We start from the raw sequence: 27,852 nt of genomic DNA, 5'->3' as shown, positions 1-27,852 counted from the left end.
GAAGCAGAGCACTTAAACCACAAAGAAATTGAAACATGCAGAGTCCTTTTCACAAAATCACTGCTTAGTTTCATTCACCAATGAGAGAAATAGACATCATGAGCTTTTCTCTAAAGATGAGTTACTCTGCTTGTTTCCTGGTTTGGAATATGTGGACAATAGCCAGCAAGGTACAAGTCTTTCTGTGCTTAATATACAGATTTTTTGCAAGAGCAGCCATCAAAGCTTTTGAAGGTTTCTGAACTGCTCTGATGATCTCTTCATTACAAGTGGCCCAGGACAGCAGAACCATGTTTTCAGAAATAATTACTCTGTAATGTAGTCTTCATTACATTACATTGTTGTGAATCCTCCTGAACTCCAAGTGACACAAAGACGACACACAGCTGCTGATGCACAAAACAGAAGAGAAGCCAAGAGTAGGCAGCAGACAATTCCAAACACAAACATTTATTTGGCACTTCAATATATATAATTTCTTAAACATAAAAACCAACATTTAACAGCTGCCAGCACAGTAAAGAAAGGCAACACAAGTGTGCATATATGCATACACTCCAGTAGAATGGCACATAGGTGAAGGCTGTGCCAGAATCCTGCAGAATTCTCTAGCTCAGCCTCCTCTGAGATCAGGCCCCTGCTAGGTCTTCACATCCAGGAGAAAAGGATGGAATCCCATAGCCAAAATATGTAATTCCAATCCTGATGATAACAAACAAATCCTGATGATATCCTGGTAGAGGCTGTGACTTTTCAGTTTCTCATCAGCATCCAAGTAAAGCTCTCTTCAGGTGTCTCCAGTAGCAAAACAAGTTCTCCCTGATTATACACTTCACCTGAGTTAAGGGCATGAGAAAAACTCCTTCTGAGAGGATAATGATTAGAGCTTGACATATTCGTTGCTTTTCCTTCTGGATCTCTTCACCTGCAGTTCTCATAGCAAGGAAAAATCTCTCCTCTGTGGGACACAGCCTGTGAAAGTCGGATCAGGACATCGTGCTCCTTGAGCATCACCCTGCTTCCTAGCACACACTGAGTCAGACATGCCACCAAGTGGTGAGTGCATTGTCAACACAATATTAAAAGGCTGAAACCAACAAAACAGTTGATATCAATTAAATAGCATAATATATCTATTTAATTTTCCTGTTGGATTTCAGTAATTAATTTCCACAAGCAACTCACCCCAGTTGCAAAGGTGGGAATCCCTAGAGTTTGTGTGCATTTTTACACACATATCTGTATGCATGTGTATTTAGACACACAGATTTATGAATAGAATATTATATGGAGAACAAATGTGTATGTACATTAAATTTTACAAATTAGACATACACACAGTTTTATTTTTGTTTAAGCTTAAAATAGAGCATTTGAACTTCTGTTCAAATGCAAATAGCCCCATCACTCCAAAGGGGCCATCAGTTATTTCAGTCTCCCAAATCTCTGTGATTACTTCTAGTTGGTTTTAAATTAATTCAGAACTTTTTCCTGCCTCATGGAGTCTTCTGAAGAAAGAAGCATTTTGAAACAAAGAAACCAGCTCTTGCCCATGGGGAGAAGGTGGACCTGAGCAGCATTCACACTTGGTGATACACTCGACTTTTGCAGGCAATAAGAAATTGGGGATGCTTTTCTCCAATTGAAACTTCCCTTTTTCAGCTGCAAGTTGAAGGCATGTCCTGAAGTGTCTGACAGGCCTGGCTATGCATCCATCTAGGGCTGTGTTAGCTGGTAGAGATCAGGCACCTATGGAGATACAGACAAGAATGGGAGAAGTTAAAAGAAGCAGTATAGTGCCCACTCCAAGGTACAGCTCTCTATTATACAGTTAATCATCCCATCATCACCAAATAAAGGGGAAAGAATGATATACAGGTACAAGACCAGTCTTACAGAAGTGCCTTAACACTCCACTAACTCTGCTTTGGAACACAACGAGCAACCATCAATAACATAAATCTCTATTGCTCAGATAGGAAAGAATGAAGTACTTAGAGCCAAGAAACAAGTTTCAAAGGATAAGGTTGGTTGCATACTTGGCTTTCTTTGCCTATATTCAGTTAGGGCTATTCATCTGAAACGGGTATGTGAACCTGCTCACATAATTAGAAATGCACTACCTCAGTCCAAGTTTAGTCAGGGTCCTTCCACTGAAGGGCCCAAAGCAAATCTCTGTTGGGTACCAAAAACTCTAAAGAGCTAATCAACTAATCAGTTGATTAGAGAAAACAGTACATCAAGAACCCTGCTCTAAAATCCTACTATGCTTTCTTAAAATGAGAGCAGAATGAACTATCAAACCTCTAAAAGACAGAACAGCTGCAAAACACAGGCACAAATGAGCAGCACATCAGCACATAAAGACTGACATAAGGGTTTAATACACATAGAGTACAAGCTTATTTCCAGGAGAAAAAGCATGTAACACTGCCATGCTGCAGCATTTGAGACTTTAGGAGGAAGAACAGAAGCAAATTAGTGGGATACATCACAAGCTTCATTTCAGGCTTTTTTTTGAGGACTTGGTTAGATTTTATTATTATTATTATTATAGGAAGTGGCTCATTTAATTCCAGCTATAATTTCTGTCTTCTGAACACTGCTCCCAGCCCAACTATTTTCCCACCATGCTCTTGATTTAAGGTACTTAATATTATAGTTCCAACATAATTTTACGAAAAAAAGGGAGGGAAAGAGTCAAGGCACACCTATAAAATTTCTCTGTTGCTAAACATTGTATTGCTAGAAAGGCTCCAAAATGCATATGGCATGAAGCCATAAAGGGCTACTCAAAATTTGGATGCACTCAGCAGCTAATGTGTTTGTTGTGTTACAAACCCAATATGGTACTTTATCTCCAGTTAAACATTTGATCCTAAAACAGCTACAAAATGTGGGTTTATTTCTAATGTGAGTTTTTTGAAAAGATGAGACTTGCTACAGACTGACAGGATAATTTAGGCTGGAAGGGACCTCAGGAAGACACCTTCTCCAACTGCCTGTTCCAAGCAGAATCAGCTATGAGGTCAGACCAGGTTACCCAGGGCCTTATCCAGTCTGGTCTTGAAAACCTCCAAGGATGGAGACTATGTTATCTCAATTTCCACCATGCTTGAGAAAAGTTACACAGCAGTGGATTGTAAACTTCTGCATATAACTGCAGAGAAATAGCATTAATGTAAAGTATCATAGGTGTGTTTGAAATGTGATAATCAATTTGTAGGTTTTAATCAGTACTAATTTGGGACAAGTGAACTTCTCTCTTCTTTGTTCCACTTGTTTGATGGTGGACCAACCTCCCCCCAACATTCTTAGTCATAGAATTAGACATTTAATCTGTGTTAAAGTCGCCTTTGGGAGGCTCTTACCTTCGTTCAGATGAACTCTGATGACCTCATCAGGATTTTTTCTGCAAGTTCTTTGGCTGTTCCTGAACCAAAAGTGACTTTTTGTCTGATTAGAAGAATGTAATGGTGAAATCAGTGTTGGAGGCAGGAATTCAGGCAGCCACAGGCAAACATTAAAATGACAGGATGTTGTAGGAGAAAACTGGCTTCAAGATCAATTTATGAGTGGAGTCTACTGACCCTCAAGAGATGGATGAGGTTTTGCCAATAAACCTTTGAGAAGCAACAACTATTTGGAAGGTACATTTTCCAATCGGAGCTCAAAAAGCAGACAGGAAACTTTCATTGGGGACTCAGACATTCAGCTGAGTGCACAGCTGCTCAGAATTAACGAATAGGAGGGACACTTTACATAATCTGTTAAGGTGTTGTGCTACAAGCTATTTTCACCAGTGCTGAGCACGCATTGAAAAAAATCACCACGGGCACCAGAATCTACTGCTGATCCTGAGCAGTAGCATTTGTGAACGCTCACTAACTGAAATGAGGAGAACATCCCAGATCTTTCCACATAAAAGAAGTTGAGGTGCTAGGTAACACAGCAACCTCAGCAATCCAAAAACAACCGTGTAGGGAAGTGTAGAACTTGCTCTTGGCAGTAGCTTTGGCAATGTCAGGGCTTTGTTTTATAGGTCAGTTTTATAATTTCACTGCTTTTTTGCTGATCAGCGGGTTGAGTAATGGCTTATATAGACTTCATTAATTTCTCCATACCACTCAGTACTGAAACTTTGCCTGAGTACTCTCTGCATGGACACTGATATCCACAGTCAAGTTTGTTAAACCTAAATTAACAGATGCAAAATCTCAGCACCTGTCTGTGAAAGAGAAAATACATTATCCACTGCAGACAGCATGTCTGGCTCCAAGACCAAAGTAATACCCAAAGCAAGCTATACAGACAACCAAGGCGATGCAAAAGACAGACACATCCTTCTGTACGTATGAGAAAAAGCAAGACAAATGCCAAAACTCAAATACAAGTCTGAATGCCTTCTTCTGAAGCTACAAATGTATAGATTTCCATGGTCTAATTTCAAAATCAGTGTTTTCAGCTCAGGCTTCTTATGCCAAAGAACCAACAATGCAGGCAAGTTCCTTATACATGTAAGATAAATAGCCCAGTTTGCAAATTAGCAGGTCATCTTCTATTCAGTTTGAATACTAAATACATCCTCATATGGAGTAATGTCTGAATATTGATATTTTATGTACAGATGAACATTGCCCTATTCCACATGAAAAATTTGATTAAGAACAAATTAAGAATAAAAACAGAGCTTATAATTTAATACTGTCTGGTAATCACTCTTAATGCACTGCACATAATAGCCTTTCTTTACTGGACACATCAATAACAAAATTGGAAGTTAAACACATTTTCTTCTCCTGAAAAAATGGATTTCTGTTCTATCCATCAATTCTGAACCATATACTACGCATAAGTCATCCCCTCTTTGTACACCTATCCACTGTACAGCTGCTGTGGAAGCTCCTGAGTGGAAAACAGAGAAGAAATGCAAGCAATGTTAATCTGAACTGTTATTCTACCTGAAAGAAAGGAGAGTGTTTTCTTGTTTCTGTGGCTATCCTAACAATAGTCTTGAACCTGGCAGCAGAGAGATTAACTGGAAAAATCTAGAGGAGCAGAGCTCATTTGGCATGTTTATGGTAAGCAGCATCACTGTGTGTTGTTTTTCATCATTTCCCCAGTACAAATTTTCGTTCCTGTAGCTCTAGTTCTGCTTGTGCCAATGTAATAAAAAAGAAGTACAGCATTGCCTCCTTCATAAATTTTAGTTGCCCCTCTTAATATACATTTTGTTTTCCATCCTTTATTATTTAGTACTTCAATTGTAGTATGACTTTTGGAATAAAATGTCATACATAAAACATCCTGCATGGAACAAAAGCCACATTGTAAGGCAGCTGTGCTGATTCCAATTTCAATTGTAAAGTCACTTGATCTTACCATGCTTTCATGGAACCTCACCATGCTGGAGTAGGTCTCTAAATAGCTCATATTTACTGCTCCCTGCCCAACCACAGACTACAGACATTGATTTTCAAGAGGGTCTGCTGCACGACAAAAATCACTTCTAGGACGTTAAGCCAGGCCACAGTCCAGATCATTTAATCACACAACAGGTTTTGACTTAAGGACTGGAGATGTGAGGTGAGGAATCCTAGTACTTGCATTATTCATTCAATCAGCATGTATCAGACTTGCAGAACAAAGAGTTCAGCTAACCCTCACTTCAGTTTGAAAGAAGTTCTCTTCTGGATGTCCCATATGTAGCCAGACAGACTTTTTACAGATGGTTTAATGCAGATTGCAGAGTTATGAAGGCAATAAAACAATGGAATACAGTAGTGAGAATAAAGTTATGAAAGGATATTGGCAATTGTTATTACTTCATATTTGCTTATTACAACCTTCATGGCCTAGGTGACAGAACTAGATTATCAAAAAGAGAAAAGAACAGAACATCTTAGAATAAAAGACAACAAAATTTATCAGAAGAGTTAAAAACAGACAACATACACATCCAAGTCAATGAATAGTTATTGACAAAGCACCGTTTGCATGCATGTTAGCAGTCATGGAGATCAGATCTCGGCCTTTGTAAGTAACCAACCTGTTGTTGCCCTTCACTTCATCCAGCTCCTTCTGCAGCCTGGCACTCTTCTCCTCTTCCTCCTGAAGCTTTCTCTTTACCACACGGAGCTCCTGCTGGGCTTCACACTTAATATCATTGGCTACAACCACCGCAGTCTGTAGATCAGCTTGAAAACGCTTCCATTCTTCTGTATCCTCCTAGAAAGAATAATTACAACCACAAACTGCCGTAAAAATGCCACTTGAGCACTTAATTATTGGCCTCCCTTTCAGTGATTAAAAGAGAACAGGATTTCAGCACAATTTCAAGATGCTGAGGTCAAACTAAATACGAGTGTCTTTATAGTTTTGACTAGATTGCCATAGAAGAAGCTGACAACTGACCCTAAGCTCCCCATTCCAATTCAGGAAGTAGAATCAAGGTTCTTACTATAGCTATTGATCATTCAGAATTGTGATACTACTACAAGAATTGTTGCTGAAAAGAGCTCACTGCTACTGATGGTTCAGGAAGCAGGAACATGCTGCAAAGTAGCAGAAGTTCACTGGTAGAAAAATTAGAAGTAATTAGCAAAGATTATAGTTTACTTCACTGGCAAAGAATCAGCTGTAAACAAGGAACAGAGAATGAAAGGAGGTAGAACTTCCTATAATTGCTCTAAAAATTGCAATGCCTAAATGAAATCCAGTATTACAATAAATGCTCAGCCTAGCTTTTCATGGCATCTGAGCCTTACCTTCATTTGCTTAGTCAGAGCCTTCAGCTGCCTCTCTATATCTTGTTTTTGCTCTTCCAGCTTCATAGTTTTACCTAGAAACAGTTCAAAAAAGAAAAGCCTATTTGATTTTGCCTCTGGTAACGTCGTTAACAGAGATTAAATGGAAATTATGATATTCTGCCAGTAGATGAGGAATAGAATCAATAACAGATTTGTTATTCAAATATCTCCGAAGCAGTTCATTATTTTGTGATACGAAAGCAGGCTTTTAAATTAACAGAACTGCAAGTGCAGGGTCACTTGTCAGTGTGCACAGTCAGGAAGCAGTTTAATACTGGTAAGTGAAATGAGCAACTCATTCCACCAGGTGGCAGCTCCTCTTCCACACAACAGCAGCAAACTCGACTTCCCAGTTCCTACTAGCAATTTTACCCGGAGGCTCCTCAAAAGGCCAGTAACTGCAGGTTCTGGAATGGGTGATACATCTGTCGCTAAACAGCAAGTTTGGAAAATGTCTGTAATATTATTTCCATAGCACGAACTGTTAAAACAGTGACTCGCACATGAACTGAAAGGATTGGACAAAATACAAATAATTCTGAAGTGAGGCTCTTGTCACACATCAGGTCACGCTGCCTCCTCCTCCTACTGGTTCTGGCCACATCTGAGCCTCCAGAATAAGTTCACTTAAACCCTTTTTTCATCTCCACCTACTTTCTAAGTCACTGATGATCTGGTTGTTGTGAAGTTTGATAGCACGATGTTGTTCCACCTGGTCCTCCAACTCAAAAATTGTCTCCTTTAGGTTCTTTATATCTGCTTCATTCTCTGATGTTTTTTCCTGCAGCTTCTGGCTGGTTCTGCTCAGTTGCTCAGCCTGCCGCTCACACACCTCCTTCAGCTGACCACACTCATTCTCAGCCTAGAAATAAGGAAAGAAAAAAAAAACTGCTTGACTGTCCTTATTTCTTAAGGGATATAACTTGTTAGATATTTTACTATGTCATGAACTTAAGAATTGAACCTGCTTTGTGAAAACTGAGTTTCAACACTAACAAGATAGTTTCAAGAAACATACACGAGCTATGAATGTCACTGTTCTTTCCCAGACATAAAGATAATAAAAGAAGATACTAGGAAGGAAATGAAGTTTTCTGTTGGGTGACTGTTATTCCAAACCACTCTCTGCAGGTAATGAACAGAAGAATGGTATTTCTGGAAAGCTCCAAATCTAATCATGTATTATATTATGAGAATGATAGAGCTGCCTTAGGGATGAGAGTAATCAGTTTGTCCATATTAACAATTCTGCTGCTTTTACCACACGCATTTGTGATGGATTGTGAAACACGTGTGGGAGAGCTAGCTACAGATAAGTGTATTTTCTGGATATAGGACAGCTGGAATTACTGAAGGGGGAATATGCTGTGCTTCAGTTTGTTAGCTCAGGCCCACAGATCAATGCTTCCAGGGTTGGGGGAGACCTCTGAGTATGAACAACCTATGCAAAAGCAAGATGTAGGCTGCCAACTCAGCAAGCAGCACTGGCACAGGCTGACTGAAGGGCAGCCTTACAGAAGCCTGTGGTCTTGCTTGGGTGTGACAAATAGCCATTGATTCAAAACAGCTTAATTCAAGGGAAGAGTAAAAAAGGAGGAAATCTGTGGTTTCAAAACCAAGCAATAAAAGTTCAGAGCAGAGTCTGAGAACTCAGCAGTTTTTCATTTATTCTTCACACACTCCAGCACTAGCAAGCACTCAAAAGCACTAGGGAACTTCCTCTGCAACTCTGTTTGCTGTGGTCACCTATTTAAGCTGAAAGGACACCTGGATTTTCTAAAACACACAAACCATTGAGGTGCTTTTTGGCAATGCTCTCTTCCTCTGCAGCTAGCCAACTCTACAGTTCTTCCCATGACCCCTTCCCCATACAGGAAAGGCTGCACACATTGCTTATCACTCGTTCTGCAGTGATGGGACATTAATCACTGGCTGGCACTATATTAATGCTTGTTCTGTGACACCCTGCATTGCAATTCTCTTTGGAACACCCAGGATCAGACAGAAAATAGAACCAACAATTGACTTAAGCTTCCTTGGAGCAAAGCTACAAGCCACCAAATGACAAAGAGAAATCTGTTCCAAAATGTATTTATTTTTTTGCCATTACTTTACCTATCTCCAAACAGAGTACTTTTCAGTTTTTTAAAAATACCTTAAGTTTTACCAAAACATTCTCATCTGGAGTTTGAGTGTACATTGCCACTGTAAATATCAACTTCTCTGACTATTAACTCGTGCTCCTGTGTTTTTGTACTCAGTCACATCTATAATTCACTACTTATTAGCTTGCCCTTTATCATTTATCAAAAATTTAATATTTGCTGATAACTACTTATGTCCTCCTCTCTACCCAGACTACAAAGTAACTTTCACTAGTATTTGTTGACATAATGTCAAAGTACATTTTTATTAACCTGTTCTTTTGCTTCGATTTTGGTAAGTATAGTTCTTTTCACCAAAAATAGCATATTCTGCAGAAGATACTAAATGAAATAAATTCTGAACTTACAAGCACAGTTTTCCTAACAGTTATTCCTGGAAAAGCATACACATAGCAAAAGAAATAGAAAATATTGTAATCATCCCAGTTTCCATTCAACAATAATGAATGCAATTGAAATAATGAGTACTGAAATCAGCTGATCAATAGTAATTTATAGACCAACAATTACTTATTTGTGGACAGATAAACAACTGTTACATTGTACAGCTGCTACTGCTTTACCTTAGATAGCAGACCCTGAACATGCTTCAGTTCACTGTTTGCCTTCAGCAGATCTTGTTTAAGCTCAGTGCAAGATGCTTCCAGCTGATCCTTTTCTGCATGGGCGACTTTCAGCAGCTCTTGCACCTCAGAGTTGTCAGTAGTGCATCCCATGGCGTTGATTTCTGCAGCCTTTTGTTTCTCATTCTCCAGCTGGGTTTTTAGAGATCCATTCTCAATTTTTAGACCTTCCAATGCAATTTTGCAGTCCTCCAGAGTTTTTGTCACCGTGCTGTTGCTCTGCTGTTCCACTTCTAGAAGTTTAAGCAGCTTTTCATTTTCATCTCTCAGGCCTTTAATCACCTGCTGGGCATCTTGATGCTCCCTTTCCAAGCTCCGTAGGCTGCTGGTTAATTGTTGCTGAATGTTGAGCAATTTCTCTCTTTCAAATTGTGCTTTTTCAAGAACTTCTGCACACTTCTGTTCCAGTTCAAGGACTTTCCCCTCCTGAGCTCTGCTTTCTTCACTCTTGGATCGCTCTTGGAGGAGAGTCATTAGCTTTTCATTTTCTTGACCCAGCTGTTCTGCTCTGTCTCTGTGTTGGCGAAAAGAAGTCTCCAGGAGAGCTTTCTCTTCCACCAGCTTCTCATTTTCCGCTGTCAGTTCCTGCACCATTTGTTGCTGATCAGACAGCTCCTGTAGAGTGGCTTGTAATTCTTCTGCTGTGCTATGGTGACTCTCCTCCATTTTTTGTATTTTCTCCGTAAGAGATGCAACAGAAAGGTCACTAATATTGTTTGGAGAACTTCCTGTAGTGGAGCATTTGGAACCTTTGAAGTGGTTGCTGTTGGAGGATGCTGGCCTGGAAGGTATATCTGCTATATGTTCAAAATCAGATGCATCAGGTGACAAGGAAGCTTTAGTTACATCACTGCTGGAAGAGGCAGAATTGCGCAGCGTGCCCCCGTTCACTCGCTGCCTGTGCTCAACTGATTCACCTCTCAGTACATTTTTTGATGGGCTTCCAAAACTGGATTCTTGCGTAGTTGGGGTAGGGAGGCTGCTGTCACCGCCACTGCTTGTTGTTGTGTCTGACAGAGGAGAGTTCTCTAGATAAAGCAATTTCTCTTTCAAAACACGATTTTCTTCTCCCAGGCTAGCAAGCTCTTTTTGAAAAGTCCTGTTTTTTTCCTGAAGGGTCCGTATTAGTGGATCTATATCAACAGGTGACAAGGTTTCTACATTTTGGTCTGAAGCACCCATCCCTTCAGGGTTAAGTGACCCTTTCTCTTTGCATTTCTTCAGTTCACAACGGAGTTTGGTTATTTCAGAATCTTTTGTCTTTGCTTCTGCCAGGAGTTCTTTAACCTGAGATTCCAAAACAGCCTTGTCACCAGTTTCACTCTCTTGCTTGGACTTGCTAGTGGGACGCACATGTTTGGTAGGAGTCGGTGTACCAGAAGAGGTGGGGCTGGGCTGAGTTTTCCTCGTATTGGCTTGGCCACGCAGTACAGCTCTCTCCCTTGATACAGAGGATGATATTTCTCGGGGTGCTGGAATCCCTGTGCGCTTTGCAGTTGAAACTGTTCCTTGAAAAGAAAAAGATGAGGCAAATTGGGTGAGTTCATAAAGAAAACAAATCAACAACAACAATACTAGAGCAGTCTTGGAAAAAAAACACCTGAATGTTTGAATAGGTTTAGTCATGACGAGTGCGGATTCACGTTTCACAAAGGCTTGTACTATTTTGCATTTCCTCCCCTGCTACCTCCTGCAAAGGGAACACAATCTGCTGAAGTTCTTCCCAGTGTAATAATATAACATGCAGATGCTGTGATACACAAACTGCAACCCCCCCACTACCAGGAAACTAATTATTTGAAAATGAAAACATTCATTATGCTACACCTTGTGAAAAGACAAGTGTAAACCTATTTCCGGCTGAAGTTTCAATAATGTAGGAAAAAATATGATCCTTGATTATAAAATATATTATTTTCTAGTTACATGACTATGTTATTACACATTAAACTAATGTATCTGCATTACACTCCATTTATGCAGGGTAGAATCATGAAAAATGTTGGAAACACTTATTCTGACTGTACTTTCAGCGATATGGAGTCTCAAATTGAAAACTGTCTCCAACAGTGGTACTGCAACAGTTTCTCAGAGCTGAACAAAAGATTTTTCACTTTGTAAATTCCATTCTCCATTACCAAGCAAGAACAAGAGGAGGTTAGAAAATTGATGCTTTTCCTTTTTAGTGTTATTTAGTATCATTATTTTAAACTTAGTAACAAAGCATTACCTGATTACAATGGAAAAGTTCTGAGCAGCTGATATTCTAGAAGACTTGAATAATGAATATGGTATCACAGGTACTGAATAAACAGTAACAGACATTCTAACCTTGAAAGTATTAACAAAGTGATTAAAGAAAAGAAGTATGTTCAAGTTTCTGTTTTTAGGACCTTCCTCAAAAGGAAAACCTTAAAGTACAGAGCCATAAAGTCTCGGAACGTGGTATTACAAAGAGATATTGTCTGATGCAGTGACGTAGACAGGATGCACAAGTCAGTTAAGCAAATAGAAGAGGCTACCAATAGAGCATTTGCAGTAAAAACAAGTTCCAGAAGCACTCTGGGCATAAATACTACAATCAGTTCCATCTCCCCACGTTTGGAAGGCTCACTTTGCTGAGGTACATGTGCAAAATTCACAGAAAATCAAAGGTCCGTTGAGACCAAAAGGGGAGCAGACCCCCTGCTGCACGACTGCATGCCTACTGCCTCCCACAGCAATACAACTCCGTTAGCCTCCCAAAACATTTTCCACACACTGAGGAAATCTTAGTTTTGCAGTCAGTAAAGTAGGGCACTGATGGGTTAATATTATCATCACCCAGTTTGCTCAGCATCTCTTTTAAGACTGCACTGGGTTTATAAAACCCACACAAACAGGAGCCCCTCCTCCTCTTTCCCAACAAACACACTCTGCAGCAGGCACAATAAACACCCAGAGACAAAGAGCAGCTGAAGAAAAGACCCCTGAACACAGTGGCTGTGCTGGGAGGAGAGCACAGAAAGGGCTCTGTGATGGCAGAGGCACGATAAGGCCGGAGACAAAGGGTTCAGTGTTTATGGGAAGAGATAGCGGGGACAGGCTGGCTGGAGAGCCAGCAGCCCACACAGCTTCATTTAGCCATCTGCATCTGCAGGAGCCGAAGGATCCAGGCAGCACCGCGCTCCCCAGCAAGAAGTGCAACACAGGCAGAGATAGGAGTTTGCTACTGTGACTCAAATGGTGGCTGCTGCAGCCCCAGGCCAGAGAACTCCTTCATTTGGGGGGGTCTGAAGGCCCTGGCCTCACTGCTTGTCTTGTTTCCAAACTCATGGGCTCCCAACTGCCACAACGCGGCACCTGTAAAATGTACTCACAGTGAGCTCACCACACAGAGCTTTTAGTATCAATGCAGCTAATGCTGTAAGATGAGGGACAAGAGGACAAGAACGGACTGATGTGATGTGTCGCTTCCAGCAGAGAAGCATCAGCTCAGCACAGAAGTAAAGGTTCACGTGGAGATTCACAGGAGTACAGCAGAGAGCATCCATCCCTTGAGCAGACATTTGTATAGGAGTCCCAAGTAGAGAAGCAGAACTCAGACGAGCTATAGCCATACTGCAGATTAAAGATGTACAGTATACATTACACATGGCCAGAAGTGCTCCTTGATGGAACCTAAGGTGTGCTTTTAAAGCCTTTCATTGTTTCCCATTCTTTTATTCAATCCAAAAGGTTTTCCTACTGCTATGATGCAATTTTATGACAAAGTGCCATAAATAACTCGTCTGCTTCTTGCAATGTTGAAGCTTATGTCTGTCTGCATGACTGTCATCTGGTCAGCACATGACAGGGGAGTGTTATATAAGCAGTGGGTAGCATTGACTAGGCAGTGTAACGCACATTACAACAAGAAATGCTGCTGCACACTGGTACAAATTCTGCAGCACTATGAGAAAAACCCCTTTTCCCAAGAGAAATGTAGCAGCTCTGGTAGCAAAGCCAGCATGCTTCTAATTGCCACCTGCTTACAATTGCAACACGATCCTGAGCAATGGAAGATATATACATAAGGATAACTATCAAGCATACTTAACAGGGATTATCTGTACTTCACCAGGCTGCCAACCAGTCCAGTCATCAAGCTTACTTAGCCTGCCCCATATGTTTTGTAAGAGTCCATACTCTGCTGACCTGTTCCATCATAAATCATAAAGCATTTGCAATCTATCAAGAACCATTAACCAACCTGTGTGGTTTTTCTTGATGCACAAGTGTTTCTGTATTTTCCTTTCTCCATCCTCCAAAACAGCTCAATAAAGTACTAAAAAGCCAAAGAGAACATAGAAAAGAGGCACCTCTCAAGGCATAAGCTGATCAGGAAGCACCAAAGCGAGCATAAGCATGGATATCAAGTCTATTTTATGGGCAACTCCCCCCTTGAACGACCTTGAAATTGAGCAGTGTAGCAGTTATTAATGGAACTGCCAGCCCCAGTGCCCGAGGCACCCACTATGCAGGAACTGTACTTAGAGCTGCAGTCTCCCTGGGACCATCAGCTCTACACTCTACCAGTTAAGGTCTAAAGGAGATTCCAGACAGAGTATGCTGCCAAGCTGCAGACCCTGTTTTAGAGCTGATTAATACTTTTTGTTTGTTTGTTTTGCTCATGTTTTGATTTTAAAGTGGCTGGCATCTCATGGAACTGCACTTCCAAGGGAGAGTTTTGAGCAGGAAATAAACAAACACACAAACAAGCGAGAATTCAGACCTGCATCTCAAGGGTGACAATCTAGAAAAAAAATCCCAGATCATTAAATATCTTTCTGTTTGTTCAAATGCTGCTATGGTATCTCATTCGCATTTCCACCATTTATCTACCTGCCTGCCCTGGTAGCACAACTATTCTCTTGACGAATGTGAGCACAGCTCCACACCACTGCTTTTACATCCAAACTCATACCTACCTCCATCACCTCCAATCTGCACTACAGTTCCACGTACTTCCCTTTGCACCACGCTTAACCTCCCATTCCCCAGCGCAGCACTCAGTTTGCCAATGGGCTCAGCTTGTGTTCCTCCACTTCAGAAGAGCTAGGAATTATCCCCAAATAATCCACTGGGAGTTATTTCCTGAAAACCTGTTTTGGACAAAATGGAGTCACTTTATTGTCACATTCCTCACTTTGGTGCCCAGGAGGAGCACTGAACTCCTCCATTTTCAGGATCTGCCAGATTTACCATCCAGGCACAGGGGATTAAACTTACATAGTACTTGTAATCTTCAAAATATCTTAAAATTAATAATTTAATGCTCAAATCTACAAATAAAGACAATTGTGACTTCTAGATTACAAAAGAGAGATGCACAGGAATGCCTTGCCCAAGGTCATGCTACATCAGTAAGGATTAGGCCCTCGGAGCTGTTGGCTCACAGCCTGCTGTGCTGCCTTACTGCTCACCAGGGAACACTTGCAGCCTTTCAGCTGGCATCAGAAACAAAGTGGAACTTTAACGAGATAGAAGTTGACCCCTCATGATGATCTTTAGCCATTTTAATCCCATTTGCAGCACAACTACATTGTATTGCACAGAAGGAAGGATCAGAATTGCTCTTCAATTTTTCCACTTAATGCCTCTGATCTATATTGGATCTAAGCTCCCAGCACCTGTTGCATCAGCTCCCATAAGGGCAGCAAGGAGAGAATGGAGAGAATCATTTCCTAACCCAGAAGGTGGAACACATCAACTGCTGTTTAGAAGTCACATTCCTGCAAGAGAGCTGACACAGTTACAGCACTAGCACAGCAAGGCAGGGGAGGTAGCAAACATTTTACCATAGGCACAGAGGGGTCACGTGTGACATTTAGGAATGAAGATTCCGTTGAGACTGTCAGTCCTCATGTTTTGTGTGCTCTAAGATAACATATCACTGCCTCTTCAGTAAAGCCTTGAACTTACATTTATTTTAATTGATTCTTAAGTAGAATTAGTTCAAATACTTGCTTCTCCAATCCCAGTGCAGAGGAAGTATCTCAGTGGGGAACTGACTTCATTTGACCACAGAATCACCTTGCAGTAAGTTCTGATTTCTCCATTGAATCTATTTTTTAGAACTGGAGTCACTACAAGACTATTTTGCCTCTGGTCTTTGTGTCACTCGTGTCCCACAACCTGCCCTTTTCTTAATCCTCTCCTCTATCAACATTCTTATAACCCAAAGCTTAATGCCATGGACTTCAGTTCTTCCAAGGATAAACTAACATGGAAAGTTCCATTTGTAAGTTCTTCCCAAATTGCAGTCCTGACAACTCTTAAACTAACAACAATACAAGCATGCAGTTTCTTCTCTAGCATTTAAAAATCCATGTTAATAATTCATGTTTCCATAGCTTGAGTAGGAATAGAGTTCATCTATGTAATTTAAGCATGCTGACCGCTGATTCATTTCAGAAAGCACTTCAGTCATGTAAGCCTAAACCGTGAAGACAGACACATTTTTGGGTGTGATTTTTTAGAACAATGGATATCTTATTCGAATTGCAAGGGCAGCAAAACAAGAAATAAAACTATTCACAGCACTCTGTAATGTTAGAAGTCGTATTTCAGAAAAAGGCAGACTTGCCTGCAGACAAATCTGCACTCTCATGATCATCTGCTGCTCAACAATCGTCACGTCTCTTTCATTCTTTCTCCCACACTTGCAACAAACAAAAAAATTCACTGTCTTGTGTGTTTCCTTGCCATCCCTCCCATCTCAAAATGGCTTCAAAGGGATAAAGAAATAAAGGACAAAGAAGCAAGAAATTATGGGCTAAATTCATAGCCTCTCTGCCAACAAAGACGGCTGCTTCTTTTGTTGTTCTGGAATTCTATTCCCAGGCACTATGATTTTTTAATCTATTTTCCTACACAGAGCTCACAGGTTTCTGTCTCTTAGACAGAAAAGTGATTATTGTGAAACCTTGAGGAAAAACATCATTATATGTGCTGTGAGCATTTAGAATGGCTAAGTTAAGACAATACTTTTAAGAGCCTATGTTTGCACAGCAAATAAAAAGAGTTATTAAATGTCCCCATACCATTATAGTTTGCTCTATTACACGTGGTTTAGCTGAAATAGTCCTGCTCATCAGCTTTGGCTTTCATCTTATCCTCTGACTGTGGCTTGCAAGGTAGATCCCAAACTCAGCACTGCTTGCACCTACCCAGGGTTTGCTAAGATATTGCTGAAGATCCACAGCAGATTGTTAACAAACAGTAATGCAACCATGTAATTGTGCGTGTTCATTCTTGCCTGTGTTCTATTACTGTTTTTAACCTAACTGGACAAATATGGGCCACGGACATACCTCGATCTCACCCAATTTATGACACAATGTAGGAAGCCAAAATATAGATGTCTAGTGTCACTTTGGATGCTCTTTAGGTACTTTTAAAATACCTTCACTGACCTGAAAGATTTGACAGCACCTATGGGAGATATGTACTCTGCCAGAGAGGCATCAAGAGAGCAACTGTGATGTCTGAAGACATCTGAAATGGTGCTAGACATCAAATTGAACTGTCATCATTTCGTAACAGATTTAGAAGCTGATGTTCCAAGATGGGTAATAACAGCTTTTATGTGTCGTTTTCAAAATTATTTCAGTACCCAAGTACCACTTGGGTAACTTCCAGCCACAAAATGAACGATGACGTAATGCAGTGCATTAATATACAACTTCATGAGATCACTGATAGCAATTAATTGGTTGGCAACTCAAAAAAGACAGTACTACTTTGGAGCCATCTTATTCCCAGTTGATTCCCTGCTGTAAAGTAGCACATGTTAAAAGGAGATGAGCCACCCTTTCTGTTGCCTTTCGAAAATGCTATTCTGAGTTGACAAGATCCTGATTAACCTGGTGCTCAATATGATTTTTCCCAAAAGCAGATGAGCCATTAAGAGCTCAAATTTGAATGGAAAGTCTAGCTGACTTTGCAATTTACTTTCACCTTCCTTTCTCCACCACTGCTCCTAACTGAGATTGATGAAAATGAAAAACCAGGATTATGTTTTGGAAATGATGACTATATAGCACAGAAGAATGATTGGTGTACATTTGACTCTTAAGTACTTCCCCTGTCGCTACATAGCTTTGCTTAAAGAAAATGAAAAAGTAAAAAAAAAAATTTCCTTGCTGTCCAGAGATCTTCCATATCCTAATTAACAGGAAACAGTTTCCACAGGAGGGAAACACTGATACATTTCAGGGTGGAAAGACAAAAAGCGTAACTGCTATAAAGGAGGGCAGACATAACAGCAATGCTCTACTGGATTAAAGTCTTCCACAGAGATACTCGCATAGACAGATCCCTATGCATAGTCTGCCATGTTATTTAATGTTTGTCTTCCAGATCACTTGGGCATGCTGACAGCAAGATAGTTTGATAATGAATACTGAGTGAATGCATGTGATGGAAACTTAAGATCTGAATCAGTTGTTAAGTGCTTTTTGTAGCTTAGAATGAGAGCAGGACTGGATGCAGAAGGCCAGATTTCCAGAGAATGGTGTCAAGAGACTGATCATCACCTACTGTTATTTTCAAAATTGTTTAAGTTGTTTAGAATTTCATATTCAAGAGCAAAATGTTTAAAACATCTGGTCCACCATCCATCTAGGTAAAGATTAGGATAAAGAGTGACACTATTGCACAAGCAACAATTACAACTTGATCTGCTTGATCAAAGGAACAAGCTGAATGGGTTAGCCTGCCAGCAGTTCTCTGTGACCACACTGCTAGACACTCCTTTGGATGTTCCTCAGTAACAGAAAGAATATGTTGTTTTCCATCTCTTTGAGAGCTTCCCTGCAGAAAGGCAATGCTCTCTGCTACCCAGTCTTTATGCAACAGCAAACAAAGCAGATCTAGGCTTGGCCAGTTGTGGTTCTCCTGAATGAGTCTGTTTGCAGAACATTAGTCATAGAGCCAACACCTTTACAGGTCAGCAAATCTTTGGGAAGGTTCACCTGGACTCCACCCCACTTTAAAAGAGACAAGGAATGGCTGCAGAATAACAAAGGTGGTTTTGATAATCTAACACTACCTATATAGAAGCATCTGTTCAAATAACACCTTCACTCTTTCATTAAATAGAGACTAAAGACTGGTTACAATATGAACTTCCTTTCCTCTTTGTTGGTCTGTTCATATAGAATTCCTCCCTGAATAACCACAGCCATAGTTAAAATCTCTTAACTCTGACAGACACACCAATGGCCATACAAAGCAGAATTCCTCTGAGCATTCCTTCAGATATTTGCTTGGATTTTCTGGAAGTTTGTTAAGTCTCAAATGAAAACTCAAGCTTGGATATGCCTATTTGGAAGATAATACAGTTTCGTACCTGAGCCTTCACCGTGCCCTAAGCCTCTTGCAGCATGACATACATGAGGATACCACAGTGTTTACCTTTAAAATAAAGTATACAAAACCCCACAAATTAACCAAGGTTTGTCATCTCTGCCAATCTGGGTGCAGACAAGGAGTGTAACTGCCATCTACCACTGCACTGCGTTGTATTAAGAGTACCCAGCAACCTGGCATAACAAACAGACATCCAAAGCAAATGGTCTAGCAAATGTTGAGAGAAACTCTATATCACATGTATGCTTACTGGCATGTCCTCCTGTAAACTCAAATCTATTTAGGAACTATTAATACCTGTGGGTCTGCCAAAAACACAGTCACCTGCTGACTATAACCCTTGTCTCCTCCTAGAAAGGATGACTAAAATGTTTTACATAGCATTATATCAAAATTAATCTGGTGGAATTTACAGAAACCGAGCTATTTTCTGAATGAGATGCCTGTACTACATACAGTTCTCCTGAGATAAATGACTGTTAGTTGTATTAAGAATTCCAGGATATTCCTCTATTCTTGTTTGCAAACGAGTAGAGAATTGTCTTCAGCTCAGCAAGTTACTTCCTTACTAATGAAGCCCAGCAGTCTGTCACTCAGGCACTGCTGAAGTAACAGTGGTAACACGACAGCTATACTCCCCCATTTCTGGGAAACGCAATTAAATCAGAGAGAATACCAGCTTTAAGTGTTTCGAGAAATACAGGAAATTAGAACACAAACAAACCAGCTATGTAAATTCAGTTAGTAATGGTCACTGCTGAGTAGCAAGGAGACACATTCCTATGCACACAGTGCACGTACAATGGCTGTCACAGCTGTGCATTAACATCTGAGCTGTGTCTGGTGGTCAAAAAAGAATAGTTGTCCATGGCCTCCTGGTCCAAGAATCCAACAGGAAAGAGAAGTGAACAGAACTCTGCTCCTTCCAGACACACATCAGTGCTGTGTATCACCTGAACCAAAGGCCCAACTGATGCATCTACACGCACAGAAGATAACCAAAAAGTGATTGTAAGTAGGAAAAATGCTCGATATCAACATTCACAGAATTCAGTCTATTTAACTGCTCAGGAGGCCAGGTTGAGAGCTGACTCAGGGAATTATACTGGCTGTAGAGTTATCTACATGCTTTTTCTCCTTCACCTTTCTTTGTTAAAGACAGATCCTGATCTAATTCACCATCCTGCCCATAAACACTTGAGCTCATCCCACTGAGGGAGCAGCAAGCCACTACAGAGGAATGAAGCAGCTGAAAATGCCTTTGGTCAGTGCTGCTGCTGAGTGCTTTGTATTAGGAAACCATGACCCGAATCCTTCAGTTCAGGAATGCTGCCCCACACTTGGCCAAAAGGCCATGGCTGACTGAGCCAAAATAATTTCTCTCCTCACGAATTCTCAAACCCTGCTAATCCAGATAGAGTGGGAAGGAACGGAACAAAAATTAAGATATGAAAAAAGGTTCCTCCTCCTTGTGCAAAACAGAGGGCAGAATTTAAAAATAGAGGCCTTTACATTTTGAATAATACTTAATACCAATACACGTTGCACTGCTATTACAACTGCTTTTTGATTATTAAAATATGATGACCACATAATAAACCCAGTTTTATTGCTGTTTCCAGCTTGTTACAGTGAGGGGGTGGGAACAGAACTGTGTTTAGTTTCCACAGCTCATCTAGAGCTTTAGCTCTGCCGAGCAGAGAAGAAGGGAGCCAAAGAGCACTGTCCTGAAGAGCTGACACTGGGAATGAGGCTGAAATCATTAAAACTTCAACGCAGGATGAGATGCATCAAGGAATGAGACAGAAGGACAGAGAGGAAGAAATCTCATAACATAATGAGATGTTTATCTATAAAAAGTTGCCCACTTCAAAGCAGGAAGAGCTTCAACTCCTTGGTTTAAAAAAAAAATAAAAAACACTTTTAATTAAAAGATCAGTCAAAGATTTTCCACAGTCAAGCAGCCTCAAAGCAATTGTGAGTGGAGGAGGGAGAGGCCAATTTCTAACTTGATTAGCCCATCCTTCAAAGTCAGCAAGGTTTTGTAAAAGCAGGATTTCTCAAAAACAGATAAGGATCATGGAAATATCTCCAGTTCCTCAAAGAGTGCTGTCCCTTCCCTTCGGATGACTGATCACTACCAGCTTTTGCTCAGGAGAAGCCTGGAAAAATATTACCAGAGCCGTGTGCCTCTCTCCTTAAAATGGACAGTAAGCCTAGCACTGACAACACAGCTTGGGTTAAACAAAGCTATTGCCATGTACTTAAAGAGACTGCAAACATAAGCCAAAATGTTTGCATGTTGCTTTAGCCTGATAAAGCCAGGCACACAACCTTCTGTTATATGAGGGCTTAAACATGTTTGTGTGAATCTTTAAACTGCATCAATTTTTGGGAGCACACTTCCTACCCACAGCACAACATTTGCCAGTGGAGATGGGTATGACACCAGTGTGTCGTCCCTGCCTGGTGCTGGAGTACCAGCATCATTGCTGACATTATATATTCTTGGGAACAAGACTTAGAAAAAGCATTAAAAACGTATATGATCAAACAGATGTGTGTCTTTATGTTTTCTGAGAAAACAGGATTTTAACAATTTCTCCCACAGTAAAAATAACATTTTCTCTACAGGCTGCTGCTTACCAACTATTTTATCATGTCACTGGTAGGAAAACAGCAGGGCTCTTGCACTCAGCAGGCTGGTGCTGTGCGTGCTTTCCCTGAGAGGAGAATACCCAACCCTGCAATGACTGGCGTTCATGAAAGCTGTCTCATCCACAGTTACCAGCTGCTAATTGTGATTGAACTTACTGCTGAGCTGGCTCTTTTCTGCACCATTCTGAGGAATTACCTCTGATTTGTTTTGTGTTTTTGTCTATAAAAGTAAACATTCAGATATGCTTTTGAAGGTCTTCTCTTCCCTGTCTTGCAGAGAACTTGATTTGTGCCAACAAATTTATCGTTATCCACACCCTCATAGAAACAATCTCTACAAAAGTGATTACATGGGGCATAATTACACAGTATTATAAGGATTTCTATATCTTCATTATAAATGCTACAATGTGAAAATTGCAGAAGACCTTTAGGGTGTTAAAAATACAGCAGAAAATCCTTTGAATTTGAGATGCCTGCTGCATTCTGAGGCAGAAGCTGTGCAGAAGGGCAGCATCCTTAGTGATTAAGTTTGTTCAGAAATATTTTGCATGTTTTATTCTTGGTTTGTTTGCTTTTCAGTAGCCATTGTATTTCTAGATCTTATTTTGTTAAGAAATGGAACTGATCATAGAAAGCAATCAACTTGTTAAAGCAGGACTAATTGCCATTCATCTAATTACATGTGCAACAACTAGTTCATTGCAAATTGAAGAGTAAAGCAAATTATTCTGAATATTATCTACAGTACATGGCAAAGAAATGCAAACTAAGTGTTAAGGATAAATTACATTTCAGTAGGAGGAGGAGGAAAAGTCAGCCAACATAAGCACCATATGTCAAACCACTAACTGCACTCTGCCCCAACACCCCTTTCCCATACATTAATAAATAGGACTTTACTGAAGCAAGTAAGAGTTTTACCAATTATTTCAGTGGAGTCCTACTTCCACTGATCGTCACCAGAGCATACAGAGGAACAAAAATGAGAGATGATTCTTCTCAGAGGACATGGATGTGTGTGAAAGTTAGCTTTTACCTTTACTGTTATACCAGATATTCATAGATTCTAAAACATCCCCAGTGCTGGGAAGAAGCAGTGTGCAGAACTCTATCGTAGGACAAGACTCCACTGACTACCTCACCCAGTAAGATTCCTCAACTGCGGCAGAAGTTCCTTGCTTTTTTTTTCCAAGAATGGTTTTAATTTTCAACAGCAAAACAATTTAAGACAAAACAAAATCCATAAACCACATCCTGCTGCCTGCCATGCCCTAGAAGTTCTTTCTGTAAGAGCTTCAGTCCTGCCCCCAGAGAAAGTACTCCCACTCAGCACATCCTCCCAGCCTACGCCAAATGTTGTAAGGGCCCTTGCATTAAACAGAACTTTACTGATGTCTTCCACAAATTTAGCATTCACTGGCCTCTCAACTTGGGATCAGGGGACCTCTGATTATCACTTAACTGCCTCAAACAGATATTTTCAGAGGCAGCTAGTTACTCATGCTCATGACTAAATTCCTCTAAGAGGTCCGTCCAAATAGTGACATAGTCTCTTGGCTGTACTCATTTCGCTGGCCTACAGAGCAGAACACACTACTGCTATTTGACATCTGTTTGTCAGTATTTCTGAAATGATTTAATAGTGTCACTCCAGTTGAGTCACATCACAAAGCTAATCAACAGAGCTGGCCCTAACCGGCCTTGGAAGAGAGGCTTAAGTCAAGTAAAAATTACTCCCTGGGGGAAAATAAGCTCCTCCAATGCTAGTTTAATCAGCAATGTGTTACTACTCTGAAGAATGAAAGCATTTGTAAAACCCTCGTGCAAGAGTGACTTGTGGGAGGAAGAGGTGACTGAGGAATTAAACTACCCACTGGAGATCAAACTGTGGTTTGCTGGCTCCACTGGGAACAAAAGGTCTACAGCTCGCTGCCTGGGCTCGAAGAGGACATGACTTGCTGTCGGTATTTCCATGAAAGCTGTTATGTGATTCATTAGCTCTGCTGGCCCCTTTCGCCTTCCTCCCTTCCCCCCACACCATCATTAAACTCATCTGTTCTCTGGAGCTCTTGCTTGGCAGAAATGGTGTGCTGACATAGAACAGCTAAAATGAGTGGTTCCCATGTTTAAAAGAAAGGAAGAGAAGCAGACAAAGACTGAAGGGAGCACCCAGAGAAAGACCCTGAGAAGGGGTACTCCCTGAGAAGGAGAATCAGACATTGCTAGAAATAATAGTTCTACCCTTTACCTTGACAGGGTCTGATGTTTTGTGGACTATCTCCTCTACACCGAAACATAAAATGAAGCCACCCCTGGGTCAGGACAAAACAGGCACAAGAAAACAGATCAATACTGCCTTAGTGTGTGCACTGACATCTGATATCCTCATCCAAGCCATGTAAGCATGTTTTACAAATAAGCACAGTCCCAAAAAAAGTCTAACCCTTGGATAACCCCACTCGTTACCTTGTTCCAGCTAGAGAAGTTAACATTTCCCATTCAACTGCTGCTTTCAAAGTTTTTGCATGTTTTGAGTCACTTTTTCCACCTCTTCTCAAAGATATTATTAATCACCACATCACCTGCAGATGTTTAGAGGATAAACAAAACCTCACCATCACCAAGTCAACCAATGTCAAACAATCTTAGCACTCCTGTTCACAAACACTGGCTGCCTCACTGTTTCCAAGGAAAATGATGTTTGAAAGGCTTCTCTCAATAACTGTTTCTGTACTGCATGGTATGTATTCTTCCATACAGTTCCCATAAAATGTTCCAACTATTTCATAGGTGCCCTGGCCTGCATATGCACTAATGGTTCCTTCTATTTGAGACAGCCAGTCTCAGAAGCAGAAAACTAATTCTACTGATGAACTGCAGCAATATTCACTACTGTTTTTACAACTTATTTTTGGTACTATTTCACTGGTGTTTTCCTTCTAAAAGCTCAACATGCTCATTAAATTCAAATATTCAGAGCACTTGGAGATAGTTATTACTTACCCACTTTGCAAGCAGGAGAGTTTTGGCAAACATGCTGCAAACTTTGGTCACAATACCACAAAACAAAGTTCTTACAAATTATTTAAAAAATGGTTTAAAATAGGTTTGAAATTTGTAGTCAGGAAGGACCTGTAGAATGTGTTGTCTCTGATTCCTGTTGAAACACTCTTGCACTCTTAGCAACATGTAGAGTAATCTAAATTGATACTTGACTATTGTAAACTTGTAAACTTTTGGTTCCAAATATAACCATTAGACATCAGCAGGGGTTTACTTCAAAAAAGCATGCAATGTATCTAATATCTACTTTCTCTGTCTTCACCTCTCTGACATTTCTAGCTAAATTTCTTTCAGAGTCCAACATAGTAAAGTGTCAGCTTCAAACTGCTGTGCTTGGGCCCAATAACTTCCTTCCTATTCCTCAATAGCACTGAACAACCCACCCAGAACTTGAGGCTACCACTGCTGTGCCCATATATCTTGCATCTTGATTGTTAGCAGGCCCCCAGTTAGTCACCCCCAGGACGTTGCTTCTGGGCCTGTATTATTTTATTTATAGGTTTTAAGCTAAAATTGATCTTTGTTGTAAAACCAAGCCAAAAGCTGTGCATGCCCATGTCCTGCTTTTTGTATCCACGCTCAACAGAAAACCTGTCAAAGTACTTTGTACTCTCTTAAGTATTTGGAAATAAGTCTTTCATCTAGGTTACAATATACATCATAACAGAGGCATTCAGTCAGATTTTTAAAGACTTCTGTGGTCCGGAGACATCAATAGAAGGAACAAGAGTTTTAAAGACCTGTCTGTGGCAACCCAGTACAGTAAGTGCTGGGATGAAAGACTGAAGATGAAACATGCAGTGTCTACAAGATTTCTTGAAAGAAAAACAAACAAGATGACACTGGATATCACAAGGAAAACAGAAGAACTGATTTCCGTAGTTAAACCTGGAACACGAACTACATCAATAAAGAGCCCTGTCTAAAAGGAACACAAATACTTCTCACATCTTTACATTATCCTCTGACTTTCAGCATCTGAGATCTCATACATGGAATATGTTCTCACAATTTATCAAATTATTTACTTTGATGTTCCTGGAAGTTTTTTTTTGCAATTAAACTAAGTTTTGAGCACACAGTTCAATATAAAATCTGGGGTTCAGTCATGCTTATATCTTATGAACCATGAGATCAAACTAAAACAAGACTTAGTGTGGTCTACATTTGAAACCCAAAAAGCTTTAAAAATTTATAGATGCTACAGAAATATAAGCCTTCCTCCTCAAATAAATAAATCACAGGACAAGAGCAAACAAAGGTTGAAAGAGATTTTCAAAACCCACAGGGAGTCTGCATTCATTTGTCATTTAAGTTAATAGTAATAAGCTGTTCAAATTCTGCCACCGGCCCTGAAAAACCATAGCCATTCCCAAACTCTGACCAGAAGTTAGCAGTGCTACCCATGCCAGTATCCATTGCCCCACAGTTTATCAGCAGCATCCCTCCTCAAATGACAGTAACAGGGTTGGTTTCAGCAGTACCTCCATAGCTTGCAATGGGATGATTTCAGAGACCACGTTTGGAACAGCAGTACTTTCCAGCCCAAAGTTGAAGTTTCCCTTAGGGCAGCATTTCTTCTGGTGACTGGATACTGGCAGCTTTTGTGTTCCTCATTAGCCTGCTGATTAACATACTGCTAGAGAGTTCTCCACTACACCTAACTGCTGTTCTAGCACTCACTAGCAGATCTATTATGAGCAATTCTAGAGCAGCAATGCAACACCTTCTGCACAACCCCAGAGCTCAGCTATACACATTTACTTCTAAAGCAATAGCTACATATCTAAGCAAAAGCAACACTGATCACTCAATAATAGCTTCAAGTAAATTTTGTGAATGGAAATCCCACACAACAATAAGGCACACAGCTCCAGGAAATCCAACTGATGCTGGTTTCTGGTTGGAGCATTCTAAGTCTGAACAGGAACTAACAGCAGAAATCTGTGGGCCTACTGTTTTTCCTCACTAGATATTAGGGCAGCAAACAAAATGAATCAAAGGGCAGTACTTCAGCATCAGGAACAAATCATTATTGTCTCCAAGCTTACGGTAGAGACATCTGGCACAAAGGGAAGTAGGTATACCTGACTCTTGGCTTTCTATAAAAGCTGCTACTGATTAACATGCAAAGCATTACACTTCTGAAAGACAATGGTGGGCAGACCGTCCACAAAGGCATCATTTTAAATTCTAAGGCCTAGAAAATATCAGGCTGGAGGCCACAAACAATTGTAAAAGCCAAGACACCAAGCTGCAGATTCTAAAAAATTGTATGTACATCACTAGATTAGCTTTGTAACTTTTTAGCTGCATCATGCAGACTAGACAAAATAACATCCGTCAGGCACCCAGGTCCCTCCCTTGTCAGCATTCTGTTCTGACCAAAGGATTTCTTTCAGAAATTCCCCCGAGGACGATGCTGCGAGCTCAGGTATGGAACTGTAATGAATACCATTTACAAGCTACAAAGTAAACAGCCCTAATTTCACTGGCAGGCTCAAAGCTGTCAGCGTTACCTATGCCAATAGCCTCTTTTTCCACTCGGTAGGACGCTGCAGGTAAGCTCCCCGAGAACAAAACCCCAACCCCTGCAGTTACAGCCCTGCAAGCTGCAGGCAGCAGCCCCGGCGTTGCGCAGGGCTGGGCGGGCAGCCGCCCGGCCATACAAACCTTGGTCGTGCTCCTCCGCTCGCCCAGGCTGGTTGCCCATCTTCAGTCACCGCCAGCTCCTCCCCAGGCTCCTCTAGGACCCCATGCTCTCAGAGACAGACCTGCCTTTATCTGCTGGAAACGTCTGCGCTCCGGTCAACTTACAAAGGAAAAAAAAGTCAGCTCCTTCCTAGTTCCTGGCACCAGGAACAGAGCCTGCTGCTCATGCTGGAGCAGCTGTGGCTCTCCCTCCTACCTCATTACAATATTATGCACTGAAGGCCGGCCTGTGCAGTTAATTAGCTGCCTGACTGCTGGAATAAAAGGAGGGGAGAAAGAGAGGCAGAAAAAAAGAGAGCTCGCAGAGAAAGAAAGAACGACTCAACGAGCAGTGGAGGCCACTCAGAGGCAGCAGCAGCGAACTGCAGGCAGCTGAGAGGCACCGATTGTGATTAAGCCCCCTAAAGCCTGAAACCAGCTCCACCA

The 27,852-nt window shown here is 40.8% G+C and overlaps 1 protein-coding gene across 2 annotated transcripts; it reads right to left on the bottom strand.

Annotated features, from left to right (window-relative positions):
* Positions 1–429: 429 nt before the first annotated feature.
* SPECC1 (sperm antigen with calponin homology and coiled-coil domains 1) lies at positions 430–27,852 on the bottom strand. 2 transcript variants are annotated; one of them, XM_031556470.1, is made up of 7 exons: positions 27,388–27,852; positions 9,538–11,105; positions 7,464–7,671; positions 6,768–6,841; positions 6,050–6,228; positions 3,372–3,456; positions 430–1,749 (listed from the first exon to the last, which is right to left on the bottom strand). In XM_031556470.1, the coding sequence occupies exons 1-6, from the start codon at positions 27,425–27,427 to the stop codon at positions 3,378–3,380; spliced, it is 2,148 nt and encodes a 715-aa protein (XP_031412330.1). In that variant the 5' UTR covers positions 27,428–27,852; the 3' UTR covers positions 430–1,749; positions 3,372–3,377. The 2 variants fall into 2 exon arrangements, with proteins under 2 accessions (XP_031412330.1, XP_031412331.1); XM_031556471.1 differs by lacking the exon at positions 3,372–3,456 and having other exon boundaries at positions 27,388–27,851.

This window comes from Meleagris gallopavo, chromosome 21, assembly GCF_000146605.3.
Source record: "Meleagris gallopavo isolate NT-WF06-2002-E0010 breed Aviagen turkey brand Nicholas breeding stock chromosome 21, Turkey_5.1, whole genome shotgun sequence".
Taxonomy (NCBI): domain Eukaryota; kingdom Metazoa; phylum Chordata; class Aves; order Galliformes; family Phasianidae; genus Meleagris; species Meleagris gallopavo.
Note: the sequence above shows the minus strand (reverse complement) of the source record. Positions and strands in the feature narration are given on the sequence as shown.

What these genes read in the sequence shown, in the direction of transcription:
- SPECC1 (XM_031556470.1), bottom strand. Translation starts at nt 27,427, where the DNA reads ATGGGCAACCAGCCTGGGCGAGCGGAGGAGCACGACCAAG. An exon ending in AGCGGAGGAGCACGACCAAG is followed by an intron (nt 11,106 to 27,387) that starts GTTTGTATGGCC and finishes TTTCTTTTCAAG; the next exon opens with GAACAGTTTCAACTGCAAAG. An exon ending in CTCTGACTAAGCAAATGAAG is followed by an intron (nt 6,229 to 6,767) that starts GTAAGGCTCAGA and finishes TATTCTTTCTAG; the next exon opens with GAGGATACAGAAGAATGGAA.